The 26,369-nt window shown below is 36.6% G+C and overlaps 1 protein-coding gene across 1 annotated transcript in view; it reads left to right on the forward strand.

Annotated features, from left to right (window-relative positions):
* Positions 1–26,369, forward strand: part of LOC141907483 (uncharacterized) — a 59,899-nt gene that overhangs the window by 15,327 nt on the left and 18,203 nt on the right. The window contains exon 2 of the mRNA XM_074797139.1: positions 13,474–13,578. Within this exon, the coding sequence (XP_074653240.1) occupies positions 13,474–13,578 (105 nt within the window). The remainder of the gene's footprint in view (positions 1–13,473; positions 13,579–26,369) is intronic.

The following is a 26,369-nucleotide window of genomic DNA, read 5'->3' on the forward strand; positions in this document are numbered from 1 at the left end:
GAAAACAATAATGGTTGGGTTTATTTTATTTTAGAAAATAGTGAAGGTTTTACTAAATCAGGTATAGAAAGAATAAATCAATCAATTAGAACTTATTTGATATGTATTTTAGGTGCGCAAGTTGAAACAAGATCCCCAATAATTGGAAATATGAATACATCATTCGATACACAAAAACAATTTAAAGTTTTATTTGAAGATTCCATACATAATGATAAAAATAGATCGATTCCAGAAAACATTGTAAGATATCAAAATTATTTAGATAAATCACATATTAGATTAAATTATTGTATAGGTCCTAATCTATTTATTATTTCTAATGATTTAGTATTAAAGATGGGAAACATAATTTGTTATAATAATCTAATTAAAACTGCAACAATAAATAATTCATTTGGATTGAATGATATAAATAAAAAGATTATCACTGCTCCAAAATTAATGGAAGGTGAAAAAAATAAAAAACACATTCAATCAACAGAAACTAAAACTAATAATATCAAATTAAATAATGATTCTAAAATAAAAGATTACAATACATCAGAAGATATTAAAACCGATATTATTCAACATGATATAATTAAACTAAATGATGATAATAAATCCCATGAAAATACTAAATTAGCTATAACTTGTATAGGAATTGTAATCGGAGGAATATTATATTTTAAAATTTAATTTTTTTATTATATAAATGGATGTAGAATTTGGAGAAGATATTCCATTGGATCCTTTAGATGAACCTGGTATAAGTGATGAACAACAACCTGATTTTAGTGAAACAAGTTTTAATGACGGTAATGAGCCAGAATATAATACTAATTTAGGTGAAGATGATGATTATGATGATGATTATGATGGTATGAAAGGAGAAAGTTAGCTTTAGAAAAAGAAATAGATGATTTAAAATATAACAAAGAATTACAGGAAAAAGAAAGAGATACATTATTAAAATCATATGATCTTAATCATATTAAAAAATTGAAAGTTATTTTTAAAGATTTGTTGATAAAACCAGATTCTAAAATATCATTGAAAGATAGAATAAAGTTATTATTTAAATTAGAAGGAATAACAATTCTTTCAATTTTAACAGCTGTAACTATGTTATTTACAACAATTGGTTTAGCAATATCAAATGCTTTAAAATCTTCGCCTACTCCCAATAAACCGGATAAACCCCCAGATAATAATTCTATACAAGATAAAGTTAAAGATGGTTTAAAGAAATTAGCAAAATATTTATGGGAACTATCTAAAAAATCTGCTGCAGCTTTACCAGGAATTATTGCATCAATTGTTGGTTTTATATTGAAATCTGCTGGGAATATTCTTAACTTTGCTGCTGAACATATTATTTTATTTTTAATTACAGTTGTAAGTGCTATTATTTTTGGGTTAGTGAACATGATATCAAAAAATATCAAGTAAACATGATAAAAAATAAATAATTAATTTTTTTGTTAAATAAATGAGTGGGAGTTATATAAGTCCTTCTAAGATTTCTAGAATATCTAATGCTATTAAAGCAGAAAGATCACATCATATAATTACTCATAACCCTTCTAATATCAATCCCGATGAAACTTTATATGTTAGAATTCCTAGATTAACACAAAATACTTTTTATGTTCCAAATAGTATTTATTTATCAGCCGATATAAAAGTAATCGGTAATAATAGTAATTATGTTGTTGATAATGTTGGAAGATATTTGATTAAAAAATTAACTATAAAGATTGGTCCAGAAACAGTTTTCTCATTAGATGATTATAATTTATTTATGCATTATAAAGATTTATGGTTAACTAAAGAAAATAGAAATAATATGATATTTCAAGGAATCGAATCAGAAAACCAAAATAAATTAAGATCTGAAGCCAATAATGCAGTAGTAACTAATGACGTAGATAATTTGATTAAAAAGATTTATGGAAGCAAATATAAAATTCCATTAGACTTTGAATTGATAAATAACAATGCGCCTTTATATAAATACGCAATTCAAGAAGACGTTATATTCGAAATAACATTCGCTCCTGTAAATGAAATTGTATTATCTAGCGTTAATAAAGATATGAGTTATAAATTATCGAATATATGTTTAGAATATGATACAGTAACTGATGAAAATATTTCAAGTATAATTCAAACTCAATACAATCAAGGATTTTCATTATTATATGATTATATTGATAAATTTAAAACCGTAACTATTAATGCAAATTATGAAATAATTAATGAGAATATTAACTTCCCAAGAAGATCTATTAAAGGTGTATTAATATTTTTTACCATTGCAACATATACTAATGGCGCAATAAATGTTGATAATTATTATAATCCTGAAATAACAAAAGTAGAAATAACTATCGAAGGAATAGCAAATAAAATATTTTGTCAAGGAATGAGAATGATAGATCAATGGCCAGAAATTATAAAACATTTTATGAATGAAAAAGTAAAATCATTTGAAAATTGTAATATTAATCAAATTGATTATTATACCGGTAATAAATATGCATTATGGTTAGATTTTAGAACAACAGAGGATAATTCATTACATGGTTCTGGAAAAAAATTACAAAATACAAAAGATGGAATACAATTATTCATGACAAAGAAAAGAGGAGACAAAAATTTCAAAATGCACATTTATATTATATCTGACGCGCAATTAAATATTGTAAATTCTCAATTAAATAGTGTTATGTATTAAAACTTTAACTTTAATAAATATTTATTATATAAATGGAAGGAGGTAAAGTATATAAACATATTCCATACATCGATACACATGAAAATAATGATGGTTTTTATTATGTAATACCTTGTAATATAGCTTTGATATTTGATCCTATTTTCAAAATTTATAAAACTAAACTAATAGAAATCGATAATAATAAAAGTGAAGTTGTTGATAATTTAAGTAATGTAATTGATAATAATGTAATGCCTACTACAGTAATACCTACTACATCTAATAATGTAATACCTTCTACATCTAATAATGCAATAATATTAAATGTTAGTGAAAATAGAAATTATTGTGATTATTGTAAAGATGAATATTCAAACGCTCCATCAAATTGGAATAAACATATGAATACAAATTCACATATTACTAATGTTATAGAACGTGTTCGTTTAAAAGAATTTATAGAACACCCATTTAGATATGTTACAAAATTTGTTTCAAATAAAAAAGTAAATGGTAAAGAATTATATGAAGATTTTTTATTAGCAACACCTAATAAAGATGAATTAGATTTAACTGATGCTAATGAAATATTAGGATCAAACACTGTAAATGAAATATTAGGAGCAAACACTAATAAAGATTCTATGAAACATAAAGTAGAAAATAATGATAAATTTGATTGGATGAATAAGCATAACAATGAAACAACTATTGATGATTCGGTAAAAAAGGTGAAAAATAAGTATAAAAATAATAGAGAATTTGAAGAAGAAAATTCGGTAGAGAATTTGAGAAAATTGTTAGGGTCTGATAATGAATTGGAGAGTGATGATGAAAGTGATTCAGAAAGTAATTATCTAACAATCAAATAATAATAAAGGTTGAAAATTGTATAAAATAATAGTAAATAAAAAAGGGGGTTTTAAGTATTAAGGTATCTAATACATATATAATACGTATTTAATACATATCTAATACATATCTAATACATATTATTTGAAAATACCTTAAATTATATTTCTTTTTTAAATTTATGTTGAAACCTCAGTAATAATAAATAACCTTTATTATTTTCAAACTTATTCATATATTAGTTGAAATAATAAAAATAAATTGGTTGAAAATTGTATAAATAATATTTATTTTAAAAAAGGGGGTTTTAAGTATTTAAGGTATCTAATAGGGTATCAGGTATTGGGGTATCTAATAGGGTATCTAATACATAGGTATATAAATAGTTATTTCATAAATTTATATTCATATGGAAATTGTAATCTCAGTAATAATTTTGAACCTTTATTATTCTTTAATTAATTCATATATTCATCATATAATTCAGTAGGTATAATTTGATTTTCTTCCAATGATTGTTGCATAGATTTTCTATCTTTATTGTAGAATAAAACTAGAAATCTTATATTCTCCCTAAAGTCTTTAACAATTGCATTATATTTTTGATTTAAAACCCATGTTGTTATCCCAAAATGTCTTCCAGAGAAAGCTAAATAACATAACTCACTTTCTCTCACTTTTGATTCATGTAAATTTGCGCAATCATCTATAATGAATAATGTATTTGATCCTTTATAAGTATCAATTGCTATTTTAATACAATTATCTAAATTTTCTTTTACTGTTTTAGGATCTAATATAATAAACTTTTTCATCTTAACTATATCTCTATTATATGTTTTATTCATTTCATAAGTAGGACAGAATAATATTATATTATCAAAATGATTCTTATAAATAGTTTCTAACAAGTCTAATATGAAATGTGTTTTACCACAGTTTGTTACTCCAGTAACTAACATGTTATGAGGATCAAATATAAATAAATCTTTATTCATTTATTCTTTTAATTTTACTAGATAAAATCCATTCATTAAATTTATCATCGTATCCTTTATATTTCACCAAAGAATACTTTTTTCCTTTAAGAGTTTTGTTTTCAATACTTTTTCTATTTTGTATTCTATTTCATCTGGATTTGGTACAAGTGATAATTCGTGTTCATAGAAATAACCTAATATTTCTTCATCTTTTAGATCTTCTAATTTATAAACAAATGGTTTAGTTAATATTATCTTTTTAATCTTAAATATTTCTTCAGTAAAATTTGGAGTATAACCTTTATAAAATGTTTTTCTATATTTAGATATTCTTACGTGTTGTCCTATTTTAAATTTAGGTTCACCGAAATCATGTGTAACAAACGCTCCATATAAATTATTCCAAACTATTTCCGAATTATCTTCTTTTCTAGCTTGTATAGGTTTTATATTTATAGAACTATGTTTAGAATTATTATAACCTTTCACTAAATCATCTTACATATTTATAGACTCATCGATATATTTATATGTTTCATTAGCAGTAAAATATTTCCACATTCTAGTTTTCAATGTTTTATTAAATCTTTCTATAATAGATGCTTTTTTATCTGAGTGTGTTGAAAAATAATCTACATCGTTATCAGATAATAGTTTTTTGAAATGTTTGTTATAGAATTCCTTACCTTCATCAAATTGTATCTTATCTGGAATAGCTTCTTTAAATATAGATTTAAAAGCATTTGTCACTTCTATACCAGTTTTATTTTTGATTGGAATTGACCATGCGTATTGACTGAATATGTCTATAACATTCAGTATCCAGAAATATCCTTTGTTGTATTCCTCTAAGTTCTTCATGTCAATTAAATCTGCTTGCCATTGTTGATCGATATATGAAACCATAACTTTTCTTGTTAAATAAGTTTTATCCATTTTCTTGTGGATTTGATATGTTGGTTGATTTTGTAACCATGATTTTAATTCGCTATATTTTATACCACCATTATCAGATTTAATTTTATTCCATAATTCTGAAACGGTAGAATATGATACTTCACTTTCTGGGTTATAATATAAATCTCTTAAATATTATTCTTTTTTCATCTTATTTTAATCCATTAATAATAATTTAGATTTAGTTTCAATGGTTTTATGATTTGACTTATTTTCTGGTATAATAGGTTTATTGTCTGTACACGGATAACTAAGTTTCCGATTTTCATTGGAATCATCTTTATCATCAGATTTGAATTTTGATTTATATATTACACCGGATAATATAATAACTGTGATTAACCCAATTGTAATATATAATTTATAATTACTTCCAGCATTAGAAGAATCAGATGGATTATCATTCGAATCAATATCAGATAATTTCTGTGATTCATTTTTATCAGTTTATTTCTTTTTCTTAGCTTTTTTTAATTCTAAAGATCTTTTACCTAATTCTCTTGCCCATTTAATTTGTTTCTCTATATCAGTTAATTTCTTTTTCTTAGCTTTTTTTAATTCTGAAGATCTTTTACCTAATTCTCTTGCCCATTTAATTTGTTTCTCAGATCTAGCCTTTTTCTTAACTCCATCACTCATTTATTTTAGTTAATTTTTGTTCTGATTCATTTTCTGTTTCGACGTTTGGTTGTAGTACATCTGTTTCGTTCTTACCTGATTTATATTCCATAGGTTTGATGTTCGAAAATGTTATGACACCAGTAGAAATTAATGTCATAACCGATCCTAATTGAAATGAAGCATAACCAACCCATTTTTGTAATTCAGTCATAACTAAGTAGTCATTTTTCAAATCACTATATAATTTATTTTCATCATCAATTGGTATTAACTGGTTACATAACTTAGAATAACATTTGACAATACCATCACTTATAGAGTCGTTTATTCTAGCTAATCTTGACTCTTCATAAATCTTAAAATATTTTATTACTTTATCTGGTTTCATAGAGTCTAGTTCTTGAAAAGTAATGATTCTATTTAAAAACTCATTAACCGGCAATCAATAGTTCTATATGGTGCTTACAATATAAATAGTATTCATAATCTATATTGTTATTAACTTGAATAAAATTAGAAACAACTGTATCTTTATTATCACTAATACCTAAATCATCTAATGTCTTTTCAATATCAATACTATTCTTACTCGATTTCTTTGACATTTATATTAGAGAAATTTAATAAGAAAAATATTATAAGTATTATAAAATGATACTAGCTAGTTAAAACTAAAGAATTCTAGTATTGACTACTGATACTAGCTATTTGAGTTTAAAGAATTTCTATTCGGATCTATTCAAAATATAAAGTATTCTCTTTTGAAAAGAAAGTATTAGAAATATAATAGAATTCACTAACTAGTTGAAGTTATTGTTTTTTAAATACTTTTTATTTAAATTAGGATTTAGATTATCTAACTACTATTGTCTATCTATTAGGAGCAGTAATTATAACTGTCCAGATAAGTCATTTCGGATTCTCGATAATAAATCCTAAAACTGAAAATAAATTCAAAGAAACGACTGTTGGAAATACTATTTCATAAACACACGTATATTTTATTCTACAATCATTATCGATTTCCACATTCCAAGCCGCTCCAGAGAGGAGCGGTAAGGTATGCGTGGAATGCAGGAATCAATAAAATACAATACAACATCTGTCACTGTGCGACATTAACAACAGCTTAATGACGCAATTGACATTCCGACAAACGTAATGCATTGAAAGCCTATACAGTATGGCTAAACTGCTACAGTCTCATGAGTTGAAATATCCATTATTTCTGATTCCACATCCATCGATCTTCACTTTCTTGATTCAATAGTCTTCATTTAGTTATCTAAAAGATAAATATCTAGCGTAGAATAAAACTAACTTGAAGTTGTAGTTGTAAAATATTAATTACAACACTTAAACATGACCATTTTGTGGCGCATCTTACCAGGATAAGTTTTACATGTTTAGCGTTTTCCAACGCCTTAATAACAACAAAAACAGTACTTACATTTATAACTGTAAACTCCTAAAATTGTGTTTATAGAGAGAATATCCTATACGTTTCTATGCTTATGTGCTGCGCGTTTATAACTGCCAGTTATTCACTAGCTAAACACTGTCTGGTGCAACAGATGTTCCTTTGTTTTTTTATGATTAATCCTTTTCAACTGAAATAGCACAATCGATCAATATTCAAATGAGGTGCGCCCCATTCAACTGAATATGAAATACGGCACAGATGTTTTTGTAAACAACCTAATACAATTACATACAGGCGGTTTGACATAGATCGAGAGAAACCGGTTTTCTAAGCGTTTAACATCAACGTATTTTTCATTATGTGTTGAGTTCCATAATTCAACAAATGTCTTTGCTTTATCCAGTTGATCTAAATATAACTGTAAATCTAGTTTATTAGATTTAATTATGTTTTCCTTCTTTTCTAAAGGCCTTAAATTTCTCCAACCCCAAATAAGTTTTTTTTTGTATTCATCATTCATGTTAAATTTAGAAATCGGCAACACGTGATCAATATGAAAGTATTCACCATAATCATCTATATTCATTTTATCATCGAATTGATATATTATCCATGATTTTAAGAATTCATCTGTACAACCCAATAAATAAGATAGTGTTTCTGAATGTGTTTCTTTGTTGAATAATTGTGTTAATCTAGATCTTAAGCATTGTTTCAATCTAAAATTAATATCTGTTTGATATCTTTCTCTCATATATTCTGTCATATAATCATTATAAGCTTCTCTATTATCCTCTCGGTATTGTTTGGTATATAGTTTAAAACAAGTTTTACAGCAATATTGAAAACCATCTTTGCTAATCTTACGCTTACTAAATTCTGTTAAAGCTAATTTATCTAATTCACATTTAGAACACTTCTTGCAATATATATTTATAACACCAGCAGTGTTATTTGTAATATTGATAATTTGTGGTTGTTCTGGTTCCATTTATTATATGTATTTTTTACTAAATTGGTTAATATTTTAGAATCCTCTTCCATTTCTTCGACCAACGTCATCCTTTTTCATTCCTCGCTGCTTTTGATAAGTTGTTTCGATTCCTTGATATCAAATTCCTCAACGTATTGTTCATTATTTGGATCATTATTCCATAATTCAATAAATTTCTTTGCCTTTGTTAACTGTTCTGAATATAACTGTAAATATTCTAGTTTCAATTTATTCTCTAAATGTGTTTTAGTTTTATTGTGTCTTGATTTTTGGGATTTATCTATATTGATATTACATGTTGGACAGTAGTACTTATTTGCTTCCATTTTAATACTAAATTTTTTTATTAAAATTGATTTTAGAAGTTCAATGATTTATATCATGCATTATTTCAATCACACTTTACTAACACTTTTAATGTTTAAAAATCTAACTCTATATATATATATGAATATTTTAAGAGTAATAGGGGTAATGGGCTTTCATATCAAAGGTTGAAGGGGCGAGTGAGTAAAAAATGAAAATAATAATAATTTACAGTTGAATTAGGAGTGTGCGCGACTAATTCAACTGTAAATTATTATTATTTTAATTTTTTACGAGCTCGACCGTTCGACCTTATATTATTATGTGCTATCGTGAAACTGTTCGTAGAATTGGCCGCACAACACCCCTTGCCGTCGTTCTATGCGTTGTTAAAATGGACGCGTGGATCAAATGCGTTCAGTCAAATGATTATACTGAAGAAATAACGAAACTGAAACTGGATCAAAGAAACTTGATCTATTCTTGGAAGTTGGTTTTGTTAAAGCTTAAGGGCGATTAGACAACGCTTTCTTGGAAGATTGCGCGAAGCATCCGATTGTGTTACATCCGAAGAATGCATTTACGAACTTGATAGTAACTGATTTACATGCGAACCCTGTACATAAAAACTTAGCCTGTACGATGGTTAAAGTTCGTGAAAATTACTTGGTCCCGACTCTTAGACAACTAGCAAAGAAGATCATTGATAAATGTGACCCGTGTAATAGGGCCGATGAAAGACCATATGCGAAACCCGTTCCAGCACCGCTTCCGGAATTCCGAGTACAACTTACTCCACCGTTCGCTACCACCGGAGTCGATTTCTCGGGAGCAGTTACCGTTCGGAAATCTGATATTGTGAATACAGAGCAGGCGTACATTTGCTTATTCACGTGTGCGCGGTCACGAGATTTATTCACTTGGAGTTAGTCCCTGATATGTCGGTTCCCAACTTTCTGTTAGCGTTTCGGAAGTTAATGGTATCGGATAATGCGCAAACGTTTCTTGCGACAAAGAATCAGCTAGGAATGTTGGAGAGGTTCGTTGCTGAGCATGGCTGTAAATGGGACTTTATCCCAAAAAGGCCCCGTGGTTTGGTGGCTATTACTAACGTTTGATAGGCCTTACGAAATCTGCGTTGCGTAAAGTTTTGTGGAAGACAAAACTAGAGTTCTTCGAACTTATGTTTAATTATGTTTACGGTAAATTGGATGATATGATGATACGTTATTTGGTAATGAAACAAAAATACATCTGGAATGCAGCGATGATAGGTTTTTCGGAACAGAGCTGCGGCCTTCGCATTCGAACTTAAAATGACGTATTTTAATTTCAAGGATTCGAACATTCATGTACAAACCAATTAGTTACTATTGATTCCTGAAATGTTTTAATTGAGAATCATTCAACTTTCATTCATATTTAGTCAAACACTATTTCACACGTATTTATTTTATTTTTCAAAGTGGATTATAGGGTTATTCAAAGGGTTTTTATGACTTTCAAGGGTACGGTTTAGAATAAACCTATACGCAAATTGCGCATAGTTTGCGTATTAAAGGCGTCGCGTCACCATTTATGTATAATACCATACGCATTGTTCACATTATTGGAATGCGTTTTTCGGCTCTGTATATTAATCGCGTTTAGTTTCTTTGCTTAAACCAAAACTGAAAATAAACGATAAAGATGTTTCGTCGATTCTAAGCTTTACCGCATGCAGGTGCAAATCCAGGGAGAAAGACACTAAGTAGTGGGATGGTTGTATCAAAGCTGTGGTAGTTTGTTGAATGGGCACTGTAGTGTGATCTGAGTGCATTTGTGACCAGCACACAGATCACAACGATCATAGTTAGTGTAGTTAACATCCAGGAGGCAACATGTGAAATAAAGTAATAAAAAAGGGTAACAAGTTTATTTCCAATGCCCATTTTCCAATGCATTTCTTTGGAAATATCGAATTACTTAGATATTATCCTTTATTTTCGATCACTCATCATCGTACGAGATATTATTTTTTCCATTTCAAGCACGAGCGGGGAGGCCGATCACACGTGCGATCATTTGAAAGCTTTACGATTTTCTTTAATTAAACCTCCGAAAGTTGAGTTGAAATATATGAATGACATACGTGGCAAAAAATCAATTTTTCATATGTTCAGAGAACAATCTTAACTACTGGGGGTCCCCCGGTATGCTGATAAACACGTTGAAACACTAGATATACGAATACAAATGCGAAAACGGAGTCAGAAATTGATCATGTACTGTAAAATCGTAGATGTAAAATCGTGGGAAAGGTGCCCAGGTTGGCGGGTTCCAATGGCTCTTTGACGATGTTTTGTTTGTAGGTTGAGAACCGCGAACGCTGATACACCGAGTGTTGTGTACACGTCGTGTGGATTGTGTTTACAAAAAGCATGGGGAGCGTGCGCACCGCAAACAAGATGGCGGAAACTCTCTTGAAAAAAAAATCGCGACCCAGGCAACCATCGCGGCCAAACATACTGATCGTAAACATGCAATTGTTTATAAATCGGCACTTTGTGGCGGATAAATTATGAATATGTACAAAGAAATATGTATGATTCTGGCCGCGTACACTCAATCGGGACAGTTCGTGACTAGCTTCACCGCGGCATTATTATTTATCAACATCGCCATATTACATCATCCAGTCATATTGTTCCTTGAAACCCTCACGACTGAAATGATTGAAAGTGATATACAAGTTCTAATATTGAAAATTCAAAAGGTATTCATGTTCAAGGTGTTCAAAAGGTGTTCATTTGTGTTTGTTTATGCTGCTTCGCGTAAATCCCGTGCGGTGGCGCAACCGCGCGGAGTGGGGCCAATACGTCCAGGTTTCCGAAGAGGAGGGTACTACCAGTACGAGTGCGCGAGAGGGTGGGATTTTTTTAAATATCTGATCCCGAGATACGTTTTTCGACATACCTAGATGTAATATATCTGACATCTCGGGATGTCTAAAATTGTATTTCGGGAGCTTAAATTTAAAAAAAAATCTTTAATGCTATATTTCATCAGGTAATAAATAAGGCTTGATTGAAAATTAGGTGTCCATTACCACTTATTTGAGTGTGATTATTCAAGAAAATTGTGGATTAATATTATAATATTGACCATTAAAAATTCATAAGTGGCCATCAACGGCCGTTTTGAAAAATATAAAACGCCCCAGAGTAGCCACAGGTACAAATCGCGGTACTACTCACAAAGCTTGAGTAATTGAGTTACACTTGAATTTATTCAAATCTTTATTCAAATCTTTAATCGGTGGCACTTCTAAATCCTCCCTGAAACCAGACACTGAAAGAACGCTGGCATATTCAGGAACATAGCATTAAATATAGATTTAAAAACATTTGCATTTGGTGGATGGCGGCGGCCATTTTCAAAAATTATTATCGTGGTAATAATTGGCGATGGCCCAACTACTCACAGGATAGCATATCCTGGCAATATTTGTCACTTCACTGCTCTACTATTTACGATTATTATCGAACGGAAAAATTGCAAGTATCAGACATGTTTGATTTGATGCGAAGAAATCGGATCAGATATTACCGGATATATTTAGGATAATACGATGGACCTACATTATGCGTGTGACCAAGAGGTATCATGCGATGCATCGCACAGGCGAACGGCTTTAAGATACAGTAAGATGTCGGTCCCGCAGAAAATTGTTGACTCCAAACTGGACGCACATCTTACGATGAATCGCAAAAGGTGTGCGACGGGCTTATGGAAGAAGGTTCAGCACCCAAAGCACCCCATCTGGATCCGCACCTGGTATCCTACATTTAGGTTTTTCGTATCACTAAGAGCACAACCTGTACATGTCACTCAGCACTGGGCTGAGTATTCGAAGCCGTATTAATCGTCTCATTTTGATGAATGAAATTTTAACTAGAAAAATATTTCTAGTTTCATGAATGAATATGTGACGGTTTTAGTAAATATCTTTATATATCAGGCCTTGGCCTAGAGACCAATGAAACTCATATTCGGAACTGATCCGATCAAAACTGGGACAAGCTATTTACTGAAATTTTATAAAACTTGTTTCGAACTTGACAATACAATCTTTAAAGTTCCTATAATTCCCTCATCTCGAATATGCATGGTGTCGAAATGCAGAATACCCGTTATCGTTGGTTTGAAGCTTCTATTATCATTATGGGGCTTTGCTGCAATTGGGGGATACTTTATTGTAATTCTCGTGATTCGAAATATTCATTTTCGCCAATAAACCCGCAGCTGTTCGTAAAATGTATGATATATCAAATTCTATCAAACTACTGATAGCTTTCAAATTCAATGCCACGGCGTTTGACTCGTAGTGTGCAGACTTCGAGTTAGAGTCCAGGCATATAATTTAAGCATGCACGAATACAGTTGTGATCGGTCCTCGACAAATTGATGTCGCCATTCATGTCGGGTGTCGTCTCTTTTCTCTGGTTGTATGAGGAGAATAAATTGGGTGATCCCAATTCCTTCGGGTAGAGTACGCAGCTTTGGAGAATTTAATGTGGAAGATGCTGCCAAGCAGAAATTCCATAATTGTTGCTAGTCTTCTTAATTTCTTAATGTTCTATCTTTCTCCTTGAAGACTTATATGTGTAAATGGTGTGGAACACGCTACTGCAAGGAATGTATGAAAGGAGATTTTGCGGGACCCATGCTGGACCCGTTAAAATGTCGTGTTTGTAATCAGGTAAATCTTAATATACTAGTTATTACTTCATAATTAATGCGTCAATACAAGCGCAGCAGATAACTCTCATTTTGAGTATAAGAATGAACTAAAATGTGGATAAACTAGAAGACAGTGGAGCGGTTCAACTACACATCGGCAACAGCTTCTCGTGTCATCATGTCAAGGCATATCAAAATATCAATATTTTTGGCAAATATTCATATGGCAAATATGTCTGTTGACTATTTATGATCACCTATTGACAATAAACATGACAATGAAACTAACTGGAAAGTGTATTAACGCCTTGAAAATCAACACACATATTGCTTAATATCGAAAATAAAAAAGATGATACTAATTATCTAACCCCGATATTGATGACGTAGCACACGTCCTCCCAAAACTGAGTATTAAAATCTATCAAAGATAAAATAAGAGTGGAAATATATAGAGATTGAATATATTATTTAGTTACAAAACTAATGCAAAAATCCCACAATTGTTATAACGATAATATTGATGACGTAGTGCACATCAACTCATACACCCCGCAGACTAGATAACAATGTTTATACGTAGACATTATTTAAACGGTTCATATGGCGTCAAAAATGTGAGTCGTTTAACTCATACTGCCATTGAAATTGTGTTATTGTGGTTATTATGAATGCCACGTAACCTGATGATTAGTTTAGGGGCTCCAGTGGAAATATGATCTACTTTTACCACGAAATACCAATGGAAGCATGGTTAGAAAAACGTTCGATCGTGAAACTTCAGTGTTTTTGTTAGAGTTATTATGAGCAACAAATTCACAATTCAAAGTATTTCAAAAGCATAGAACAATGAGCAACAACTCTACTGTTGAGAGATGATTCAAAATGTTATTACCCTTGAGGTACTTGTTATGGCTAGAAAAAGCCAAAGCACACATACAACTCGGAAGACTGCCATCTACATAACAACAACAACTTTATTATGAAACAGAACTGAACTGCTGTATAGCAACATTACGGACATTTAAACCCGCGCCAACAACGGAAGCACTCATGTATTAAAAGGAGATTTTAGACAACAATAACTACAATACCAACAATACATGATCACCAACAACAACGTAGAAGTTCACAAATCGTACAAAATAGGAATTCCCAAATCGTTGATGTTTGACAAATATCCATACCGAATACGTACCAGTACTTTGAATGGCAGTTTAAGATAGGAATCGTTGATGTTTGACAAATGTCTCTACCGAATAGGTAACAGTACTTTGAATGGCAATTCAAGACGAAGGGAACATGAAACCTCTAGCCTTTTATAGGTTTCATAATAAACCTATATATGCGTAACACATTTCCGATTCAAGGGATCCCGAATGTGAAACATACAAACTGAAATGCAAAGTGTGAATGTTGTTATTTTTTTTTTGTTATGTCAACGGTCTGGCCGATCGATAATCATTCGTATGCTTAATACACTACGCTCGAAGCTATTTTAACACAACACTCGCAATTTCATTAGCCTGTAATTTCACTACTAATGAGCGAATTGAACGGATTAAGCAAAAAATATTTCGTAATTAGTTTTTCTTTATGATGCGCAAAGTTGAAAGCCGTAGGTTTTATATTTTTTGAGAAATTTACCAAAAAGTTTCAAAAATTCGATTTATTTGAGCACGTTTTTTGTGCAGCATTTATACAACTGTCCAAAATAACACATGTAGAAATTCAATGCTTTTTGCGTCGGAAGAACTTTATATCGCCAAGATCCGACGCTTGGTTCGGTAGTTATGGGCTTTAAAAGACGAAACGCCTCAAAATCTTGGATCTATAAATTTGTGTCGAACTGGTTTTGATTTCCATCATGACGTCATAACATTGAACGAGGTGGATCAGCTGGTGCGCGTTATTTCACAAACAAAATGGCGGCACGATTGAATAGGTTGATATTCATCATTTCTAGCGCGAAAACTGATATTTAAGGCGTATGATATAACGATTTATTGTGTGCGATGTGTTCAATAATTCATCTAGTTTTAATATCCCGTGCATAAGGTAACGTTGCATCAAGATATCTGACGAAAATGTGGTTTCAAAATGCGGAAATTTTTTTGCCAAAACAACGAAAAACATCCGATTTTCTCTAAAAGTTCGTTTTGGCGTGCCAAAACAAAGATTATTTCGCTTTGGCGCGGTGTGCGGTTTGATCCTGTGTGTAATTTGCATAAATTTGCAATATTCGGAATATTCTTTCTTTTTGGCGCGCCAAAACGGATTTTTAGAGAAATTTCGACGTTTTTCGTTGTTTTGGCGGGGGAGCCAAAATGAAAAACGGAATATTCTTTGTTTTGGCGCGCCAAAATCACAATTTTTAGAATTAAAATTTGTATTCCCGAAATACTTACCTGTAAAAACATACAAGCCAGCACTAGCTTGGCCGGAAACCCGCCAGAAAATTACGACTTTGAGACCTAGCGGTGGCGCCCTCCACCAGAAACCACAATCTTTTTTTCACAAGGTTCAAGTGAAGCCAAGAGGGGTAGGCGGGAGGGACTAAAACGTATATTTTTACGGGTAAGTATTTCGGGAATACAAATTTTAATACTAAAAATTGTGATATTCCCGTCAATAGCTTCCCTGTAAAAACATACTAGCCAGAATCCCAAAGCAAAAGGAGGTGGGTTGGCCTCAAAGTCGCAAGGAGGAAAAAGATATATATATATATATATATATCGTTCCAGACCCTCGGGAGATCGTACAATAATTAATTACAGAGAGAAGGTAACTCCCTTCTCCGGCCGTAACGAAAAATTCGAATATCTAACTATGTACACTAACGCTACCCGAACGCACTAATCCCCGGGACCCGGGACGAAGGGGTCAGGAGAACTAAGTGTAGAAGAGGTCTTAGCCGGGAGGCGCCTCCTCTGAGCCAGAACTACCGGCCCAACTGACGACAAGGAGCCTAATTGGCCCGAAACGTCCTTCAAGTAGAACAAAGAAAAGGTCGAAGGCGAAGCCCAGAAGTTCGCCCTACAAACCTGATCAAGAGATCCACCGGAAAACACCGCCAAGGAAGTGGCCAGAGCACGAACCTGGTGTGAAACAACGTCCTCAGACGGAGGAGCCCCTTCCCGACTGAGGGCTTCTTTGATCAGAGACACGATCCAACGAGATACTGTGTCTCGAGAAATATCTACCTCAGACTTATCTGACAAAGGCAAAAATAATCTTTCCCTTCCTTTACGGAAGGGGGCCGACCGGGCTATGTACGCCTACAAAGCCCTGACCGGGCATAAAAAGCCGTCCGAACACTCGCCGGACACCCTGTGCGTAAGAGCCTCGATCTTCCATTCCCGACCCGCCGAGGCCGGTTTTTGGTTCTTCGCTAAGAATGAGAGACTGGGGCGTAGAGTGACCGTCCTGTCGCGGGGTCCGTAAACGATATGACCGGGACGTACCGACAAAGCGTGTAGTTCGGACCTACGAGCCGCCATGGCCAGACATAACAAAAAAGCCGTCTTCTTGGTAAGACGAGAAAACAACAAAGAGTCTAAGGGCTCATACGGAGCCGCCATCAAATATTTCAGCACGACGGTGAGGTCCCACGGGGGGACATGTTTAACCGCCTTCGGACGAGCGACCGAGAAACCTGCAATCAGGTTAGATATCCGAGTGTCCGATGTTATCGACGGCAAACCCGCGGCGCGATGCGTATGAGATATGGCAGAGCGATAACCCTTAATAGTACTCATCTGCAAACCTTTCTCTTTGAACAAGAACAAAAAGAAATCGGCTAAATCAGCTACAGGGGGAGCGCAGGGATCCACCTGTCTTCCACGACACCAATGGCTGAAGAATTCCCATTTTGAATCATAGACCAGTCCTGTCGAAGGTCATTTCGAAGCGACGATATAAGAGGCAGCGTCCTCCGAAAAGCCTTCATCTTGGAGGTTACGCTTGACAGCGGCCACGCGTGAAGGCTGAGCCGCCGCAGATTGGGGTGGCGCTTGAAACGACCTTGCGACAGGAGAGTTGGGAATACCGGAAGTACCCTGCGGTAGTCGCATAGGAGATACAGGAGTGGGGTGAACCACGACTGGACTGGCCAGCAAGGTGCCACCAGAACCACTTCGCAGCTGACCGCCCGCTCTACCCGCGATAGTGTCTGGCCTATGAGTGGAATAGGCGGAAACGCGTACGCGTTGAAACCTTCCAATCCAGGGCCAGGGCGTCTACCGCCCAGGCCTGGCTGTCCGGGAAGGGGGAGATGAAAGTCGGACACGGGGTGTTGTACCGGGTTGCGAAGAGGTCCAGGACCGGCATTCCGGTCAGGGATCTCACCCGGTTCGCGACTTCTTGATTCAAGGACCATTCCGTCGGAATGGCCGGTCTAGACGTGAGAGAGCGTCGGCCAAGACATTCAATTTGCCTGCTAGGTGGGCTACTGACAGGGAAACTCCTTGGGCTTGAGCCCACAGAAGAATCTGAGAGGATAATCTGGTCAGGGAGTATGACCTGGTTCCTCCCTGGTTCTGGAGATTCGCCCGGACCGTGGAATTGTCGGTCAGACGACTAACGTGGTGACCGGCGATCTTCCTTCGAAAGTGTTTCAAAGCCTTCCACACTGCTAGCATTTCCAGGAAGTTGATATGCTCCTTTCTCTCCTCCAGGAACCATACACCCGACTTTTTCACATCCTCGAGGTGAGCCCCCCAGCCGTAGTGGCTGGCGTCCGTGCACATGACCACAGGCGCTCGGAGGGGGCCAAGGATGAGCCTCTCTTTAAATTTCCCGAGAGAGCCCACCACCGAAGGCTGGGGCGGAGGTCTGCCGGAGGAAGAGGAAGAAGCGCGTGGACTAAATCCAAAGTCTTCTGAATGGCATCGCGACACTCCTGTTCGGAGTTCACGACCACCAGCCAATCGTCTAAGTACACGAACAGCTGAATTCCCTTCTTCTGAAGCTTTTTCTGAATCGCCTTTACCAGTTTCGTAAACACCCATGGTGCTGAAGCCAGGCCGGAGGGGAGGGACGTGAACTGGTAATGGATGCCCCTCCACTTCACCCGGAGATATTTCTGAGATCTCCGATGAACCGGTACCTGAAAATAGGCGTCCTTGAGATCGATCGAAGCAGCCCATTGCCCCGGTTTCAAGCTCTGAATGACCTCCTTGGGGGTCGTCATTTTGAACTTGGGGCAATCCAGGTATTTGTTTAACATTGAGAGGTCTATAACCGTCCGAAGACCTCCCGAGGCCTTCGGAACGGTAAAAATCCTCGAATACCAACCCCAGTGGGGACGACCCCGAATGCGATGTAGAGCTCCTTTCTCTATTAGCTCTTGAATCGCCGGGGCAATGCGCTGCTCCTGACCCCTTTTGGGGTGCATGTCCGGAGGAGAGCTCGTTAAGGGAGGTCTCCTTCGGAAACGAATGCGATACCCGGCAGAGACAGTGCGTGTCTGTCAGGTATCGCCAAAGGCGTCGTACCAGCGGGAAGCGGCGTGGCGAAGGCACGCCCCCACTGGAGAGTAACCTTCATTAGTTCCCTTTTGTTTGTTTCCGAAAGGGCTTACCCTTTCTAGGGCCCGTGCCCGTAAACTTTTTACCGGGCATTTGGTTATTCGACGCATTATTAACCGAATTACCAGACCAACTGGATTGCTTATCCTGGGAGGAGCGGTTAGCCCCCTCCTGTAACGTTACTACGATCGATTGACAGTTGGAAGAGGCGTTAGACTTCTGAGCTGATTCCTGCTTTTTCGGAATGCGAAAAGGAGCCGATTTCGGTTGGGTCTCCTTGAGCTTCTGAGCCTGCTGTGCTGCCGTGCCGCACCAGCCGGAGGACAAACGGCTAGAGAGCCCAAGCGAGGCTCTGTACAGATTTTGTCTTACCGGTTCTGGTAGCTTAATATCCTTTAATAAGGAATGCCTTGCCACCAGAGCTAGATTCGCCTGAAGCCTGACCGCGACCGGGACCTGATGGCAAATCGTCTTTGCCGACGACCGTAACAGCCTGTCAAGGGTGGCTACTGCATCGGCCGCTGCATCCAAGTCCGGGCTAGGTGAGGCGAGCTGTGCCTTAACGGCCGCCAGCTCCCCGTGCATGGCTACTAGAGCAATACCTTGAAATGAGCTGGCATATACTCTCGGCCAGTGACTGCATGGCCGCCATAGCCTGCTTCGGCATGGAATAGTGAGCCGGGTGCAAAACCGGGATACCCAGAGCGGAGGCATCGGCGTCAATGGAACTGTCCGGCTTAAAAGACGAACCGGGGGTCACGTAATAGCTTGGTCTGAACCCAGCTATGGGTGGATCCACGCAGGAAAAGTACTTTAATTCCTTGATTCCTGACTCGAGAGGGGGCCAGGACCACTCTTGAGACGTCCTTGGGACGCCCCAGACCGCTAAATCGAGAGCGTCCTGGTACTCCTCCTTATAGGCCGGATGTTGTGCGAGAACAACGGCCGACGGGTCTTCCGGTTGATGAAAGATCTGGGAGGCTAGACCCCTGGGTTGTGCCACCTTAGGTTTGGGTATGGTACCCTGGTACTTAGAGAAAACATCTTTTATCATGTCCGAGAAAGGCATATCTCCGGCCGCTAACACTTCCGTCGTGACAGAAGGGGTCGGTCGGTGAAGCCACCCTCTTACTACGAGAGGGGTCGGACTCAGTGGCAACTTCTCCTTCGACTGAACCCGAGACTGCGCCGTGACGCCCAGGGGCGAGCTGGGGGCCAGAGGCTCTTCGTCGAAATCATTATCCTCGTCTAACTCTAACTCTGGTGAGACCTCCTCTTCGTAAACCGGAGGGTCTACCGCGGAACCCTGGGAGTGTAGAGCGAGCGGTTCCGCCTGGAACTGAGACATCTGAAGCATAATAGCTTCTAGGACCGACGACACATCCTCGGAGGGCGGCTGTTGCCTCCGTGCCGAACGCGCTATGGGAGAGAACGAGACCGAGACCGAGGTGCAAGCGACGAGTTTCTTCTGCGATATCTCTCAAATTCCCTATACATTTTGCCCATGGGTGGGAGATGCCCTATTGGGCGCACGAGAACGATTACGCCTTCGGGAGCGAGGACCCTTAGAGCGTTTACAGGATTCCCCGTGCTTATATTTGTGTCCCCTGCGAGGGGAGCGTGGTAGAGAACGTCGAGAATAAACTGAAGACGATCTGACCGACTCAGAGAGCGAATCTGAGACGGCCGGCGAAACTGACCGGCTCGGTGACCGGGAAAGAGAGACCGACCGGGCCGTTGACCGGACCGGCGACCGGGACTTCTCCCGTGACCGGGACTCGAGCGGGACATCCGAAAGTCCTTTGAGAGCAGCCTTACTTTGTGTCTTGACCGGGAACCGGCGCGGAGTGCGAGACCGCGACCGGGTAGCCGGTATACGGACCGACCGGGACCGGGACCGGAAATTTTCCCGGGACCGGACCGGCACTTTGTCGTCCGATCCATTAGCGCCGGGAACACTTTGTTCCTCGGTCTTTGAGCGTTTCTGGGAGGCTCTAGACGGCCTTGCGAGGAGCGACTGAGCCGACGAAACTTCAGAAGCGACAGATATATCTGCTGCTTTGGATTTAGCTTTACGTGACTGGTATGAGCGAGAATTATCCGCCCGTTGCCAGGTGGACTCCTCCCACTCGTCACATATAGAGCATCGGACAGATCTCGAACAGGGGTGCCCGTTCAAAGCGTAGCGGCAGGTTTGACAGGTGGGGTGCGAGTCCCACAAGCCAAGTATTTTTGAGCACGAAGCTCCCGCACAACGCTTCTGCCCCTTAGGGACAGAACCTCTGTCCGACATTATACTGAAAACTGAAGTACGCTAAAACTTTAGTTATAAACGAAGTGTGTTATTTATTTTACTTTATTATGAAAAAAAAACGGAATCGATGAAAACGACGATAAAAAACACCACGGAATATAAGTTAGGACCGAGGCCTTTGAAACCCCGGGAGGTAGCGTGTACTCAATTTAATTTAATGTTTAGAAAACGATGGCACGACCGGGAGGAAATTTTTTTTATGAAATCGAGAAATCGAAAAATTTCGGATTAAAAATTGATAAGAGAACGATCTCACCGCCGGCCGATCGATGAATCACCCGATTCCACTGTTTATTCTTCTTTTGTTAGTCAACACAAAGCCGACATACACACGTCTATAGCGTAAATTATTCACGATTTTCCGACCATTAATAAACGAATACAATGTGCGTTCACGCCAGTGAAAAAAAGATGCCGGTTTCCGGTGGAGGGCGCCACCGCTAGGTCTCAAATTTGTAATTTTCTGGCGGGTTTTCCGGCCAAGCTAGTGCTGGCTAGTATGTTTTTACAGGGAAGTTATTGACGGGAATACGGATTTTTAGAGAAATTTCGACGTTTTTCGTTGTTTTGGCGGGGGCGCGAAAACGAAAGTTCGTGTTGGCGGGGGCGCCAAAACGAAAGTGTACTTATACTCTCGTGTTCACTGCGTGTATGTATCAAGAGTACGCGCGCCACGGTGTAGGTCGCGCATGACAACGATTTGTCTGGTTGAAGATGTAAGCTACAGCAATCCTATCGTGAAATTATTAAAAATTATCAGTCAATCAATACACTTTAGTCAGTCAATACACTTTATTTCGTCAGTAACCGGCACTGACTGGCCTCAAATTTGAAGAACTTGGGAGCTTCTGTCCTGATTGGTCCGTATGATAGAAAACCTAATTATTCCGTATTAGCTAACAAAGCTAAGTTTTTTCATTTCATTTGAATGAATTCTCAACTACAGTAATTCTAATTCTGAATAGTTTTTCTTATTGTTTGGTAATTCCTTGCAAATCTCGTTTCTTCGTTTCATACAAGAAGTAGTTGAATGAAAGTACAGTTAGGCTGAACCTGACAACCCATAATAAGTGCTAGCATCGAAATTTTATTATATCGATTTTATTTTCGATGTCATTGAAATTCGCAAATGAAGGTTCAACCGTTATTGTACTTAGCATACTATGCTATGATAGCTTCGATTGGGTTTCATATGTCTACAAGGAGGAGTCTCAAAGTGTCGTCCCCGGTTTGAGGTCAAAACTTGGTTTACTTTCTCTGCTGGAGATTACCAATTGCATTCATGCCTCGATTTGTCTGGCCTATGAGAGTCGAACATTTTCCGATACACAGGCTTGGCTTTAGTGTAGATGAAGGCTAGGCACTGCAGCACAATGTGGGTTAACTGGAACGAACTCTAAAATCTCAAAATTAAGCGAGTCAACGAGAAAGATCCAATAATTGAACGTTTATCTAACTATATTAATTAACAGCTGAAAATATACATCATACATTCTGCAAGAGTACAGAAAAGAATTCAGTTCTACATTTTATTAGAATCAAACGTTAAAGCCACAGATTCGCTTAGCTTGGGTTTGAATTCTGGTTTCATTGCACCGTACTCTATTGAAATCTCCTTGGTTACCTCGGAATATCGCTTAGCTTTTAATGACTAGAAATTTGGTCCCAGGAAAACCAAGTAAAGCGGGGTCTACTATACATCAGCTGTTGACTTATTTTTCTCTGGTTTAAAACATACAACGTATGGAATGATCAACTGTCATCTGTTTTGGAATAAATAAAATATGTGACTAAAATTTAATAGAATTTTGTTCACATTTCTGGTTTTTACGGTAAAATTTCAATCTTAAAATCTAAACCTATTTCAATCTTAAAATCTAAACCTATTTCAAAATTGATTTATAATCTATCATTACAATAATGCCTCTCTCCCACCCATCTCTAGGGCGAGATCGAAACGTCGTGTATTTTATATTTTAGATTGTTTGAATAAATATATTCTCGATTTTGAAATTCTTTAATTTAGGTGGGTTTTTTTATCTACCCCTGTCCTCTGTTGCAGAGATGAAATTTTATTGAATCTCTAGGTCGAGATCGAAACATCGTGTATTTTAGATTTTGGATTGTTTGAATTAAAGAATTCTCGATTTTGAAATTATCTAAGTTAGGTGGGTTTTTATCTACACCTCTCCTCTGTTGCAGAGTTGAAGTTTTATTGAATCTCTAGGGCGAGATTGAAACGTCGTGTATTTTAGATTTTAGATTGTTTGAATATATAAATTCTCGAATTTAAAATTTTTAAATTTAGGTGGGTTTTATCTACATCTCTCCTCTGTTGCAGAGTTGAAATTTAATTGAAATTTTTGGAATGATGTAGCAGTGGTTTAAATGGGAGGGATGATAGTGCTATCCAGTAAGTATATGGTTTGGATGCGTGCCTGGCCTATTAGGCCCGCCATATGTCCTGTACATTTTGGGACTCGAACCCACTTAAAAGTAATCTTCGATATCACTTAAAACCTGGACTGGATTCTATATTTCACCCTAAACGAAATAACCAAAGGGCGGTTAGACGTATGTTCTTTAGACAGACCCCACCATCACATCGAATATGGCGACGTACATTACGTAGGATATAGTACATGTAGTACATCTGTCATCTGTTCATGATGATGTAATGATGGACCCGGAAGCATTTCTTTCGTGTATTTTCTTGCAAAACATTTAAAAATGCTTTCCAAGGACAGAAACCGAAAGCGGAAGCACAATAAGATGCTTGCTGTTGCTGCAAAATGCAGCAAAATTGGATGATATTTCGGGTAAGCATTAGCATGCCATGTATGGGGTCCTCCTAATTACCGAGATGACACAAAGTGTTCAAATCGATGAGAAATAAATAACTATATTATATTTCATGTCATCTCGGTTGATATCGGTAAATTGCATCATCTCGGTAATAAGGAGGACCGCATGTATGCCATATAAAATAGTATTTTCTACCTACTAGTCTCATTATTACACGATACATTACAGTACCTGTGGTGGTACAGTCGTTAGTACAGTAGGCCTACAGTTCTATGATTTGTAAGACAGTATAATACAAAAAGGTATTGTAAATGAAAAGGGGCACTTTTGCGGCAAAATTATTTTTCAAAAGGGCACCTTATGCGGCAATTTTTGTATCGAATAGGGAAGATCTGGATTGAAAAGGGCACCTTTGCGGCAAATTTTTTTTTTCAAAATTGAACATTTTTCACAAAAAAAGGCTGTATGTTGAATGAAAAAGGGAATAGCTTTAAAAATGACAATTTATTTTCTTTCCACAGAACCGCCACGAATACAAATAATAATAATGAAGAAAAAACGAGTGAAAAAGTAACAATGACCAAGACCATGATGAATATATGATCTAAGATGAGTGATAATGCGGATGATGATATAAACAACAATCACAAGCGTGTAAATTAGTCAATTTCCTTTAAATATATTTTCAATAACAAATTAGTAACCCTTTTGGTAACCCTTATTTCATTTTTTAGAAATTCTGATAAAGCTACCGGTAGTACTGGTTCCATGAGACAGATGCTTCCAACGGATATTTCTCCGTATGCTGATAAAAAACCCAAGCGAAATGATGTCGAACTAATGCATGTTTTAGACAACCTATGGACTCCAGAAGACTTTGAATTTCCGAAACAAAAAGGCGGGACAAGAAACAGGAGTTTTCGTTATGAGTGGCTCAAACTGTATCCCTGGCTGTGTTACTTTGAATCTGTTGATGGAGCCTTCTGTCGTTGCTGTGTACTGTTTGGCAAGCAACCTGTCGTATCAAAACGATAACGTAAAATAATTCATAAGACGAAAAGTAAATTAGATATGACTCGTGAGTGTAGAATAAGATGAGTGCAGCCTATCTGGGGCTCGATTATGTATTTAGTTCATTAGGTTAAATTTATGTGTATCTTCTCGATGTATCAGTAGTTTAATAGTGTTCTGTGTCACCTTTTGGCCGAGGCAGTGTCGGGTTCGCCAAACCGATAGCGTGAGATTGTTTATGTTTCACCTTTCTCAGGTCAGTAAGACACATGTGTAGTAGTGGCGAGCTCGACCCCCATGTAGTAGGTCGAATGCAAATACATATCAGAGAAATAAAGTTCAGTTCATCTTTTAGTAACCATCAGTGTTGGACGCGCTCTTTGGTTCTGCCCCCTTCACGACAAAAGAGGACTCCGGTGTACCCTGGCTCCCTAAATCTCTAGACGGTTTCGACACAACCTGATAAACCTGGTTCACAGCTCACCCGCCTATATTCAAAACCATTGTCTAATTGGAAAATTGCTATACAAAAATTCAATAAACACACTACTTCAGCTTTTCATCAGAATGCAGTCATTGATGAGAAGAATTTCATTAAGTTGTGAGAATCAAAAGACAGTTCCTGTTGATGTTCAGATGTATAGTGTTTACCAAGAAGTGTGTACGATCTTTCGAAATATTTCAACTGCACTCGGAATCTTGGGTACCATTCCGGTGACGAGTTGTCAATGTGGAGATCCATTGTCTGCGATTCGTAGGTAAAATCCTACATGAGAACTACCATGACTCAAAACCGATTTAATGGCCTTGCCCTGATTACGTTACCGACATTGATATTGAAGCAGTCATCGATGCGTTTGCCAAACGGAATAAAAGAAGAATGATCCTTGTTGACATTTTTGATGACAACGAAAAATCAGCGGTGTCTCAATAACTATTGAATTGACGAATAGTGTTTGAACATATAAAACGAATGTTATAAACATTGTTTCCTTGATACAGAGCCTAAGCTGTGATAATACTATTTTATCATAAACTCTTACTCTATTTTAGTAATTCAAGTAGGCTTTAGAGAATCGTCTGATTAAGTGACCATTTAAAGTATTATTCTAAAGTTTCTAATCTGCATAATCTGTATCTTGTACGACAACA

The sequence above is a fragment of the Tubulanus polymorphus genome, chromosome 6 (genome assembly GCF_964204645.1).
Source record: "Tubulanus polymorphus chromosome 6, tnTubPoly1.2, whole genome shotgun sequence".
In the NCBI taxonomy this organism is placed as follows: Eukaryota; Metazoa; Nemertea; class Palaeonemertea; order Tubulaniformes; family Tubulanidae; genus Tubulanus; species Tubulanus polymorphus.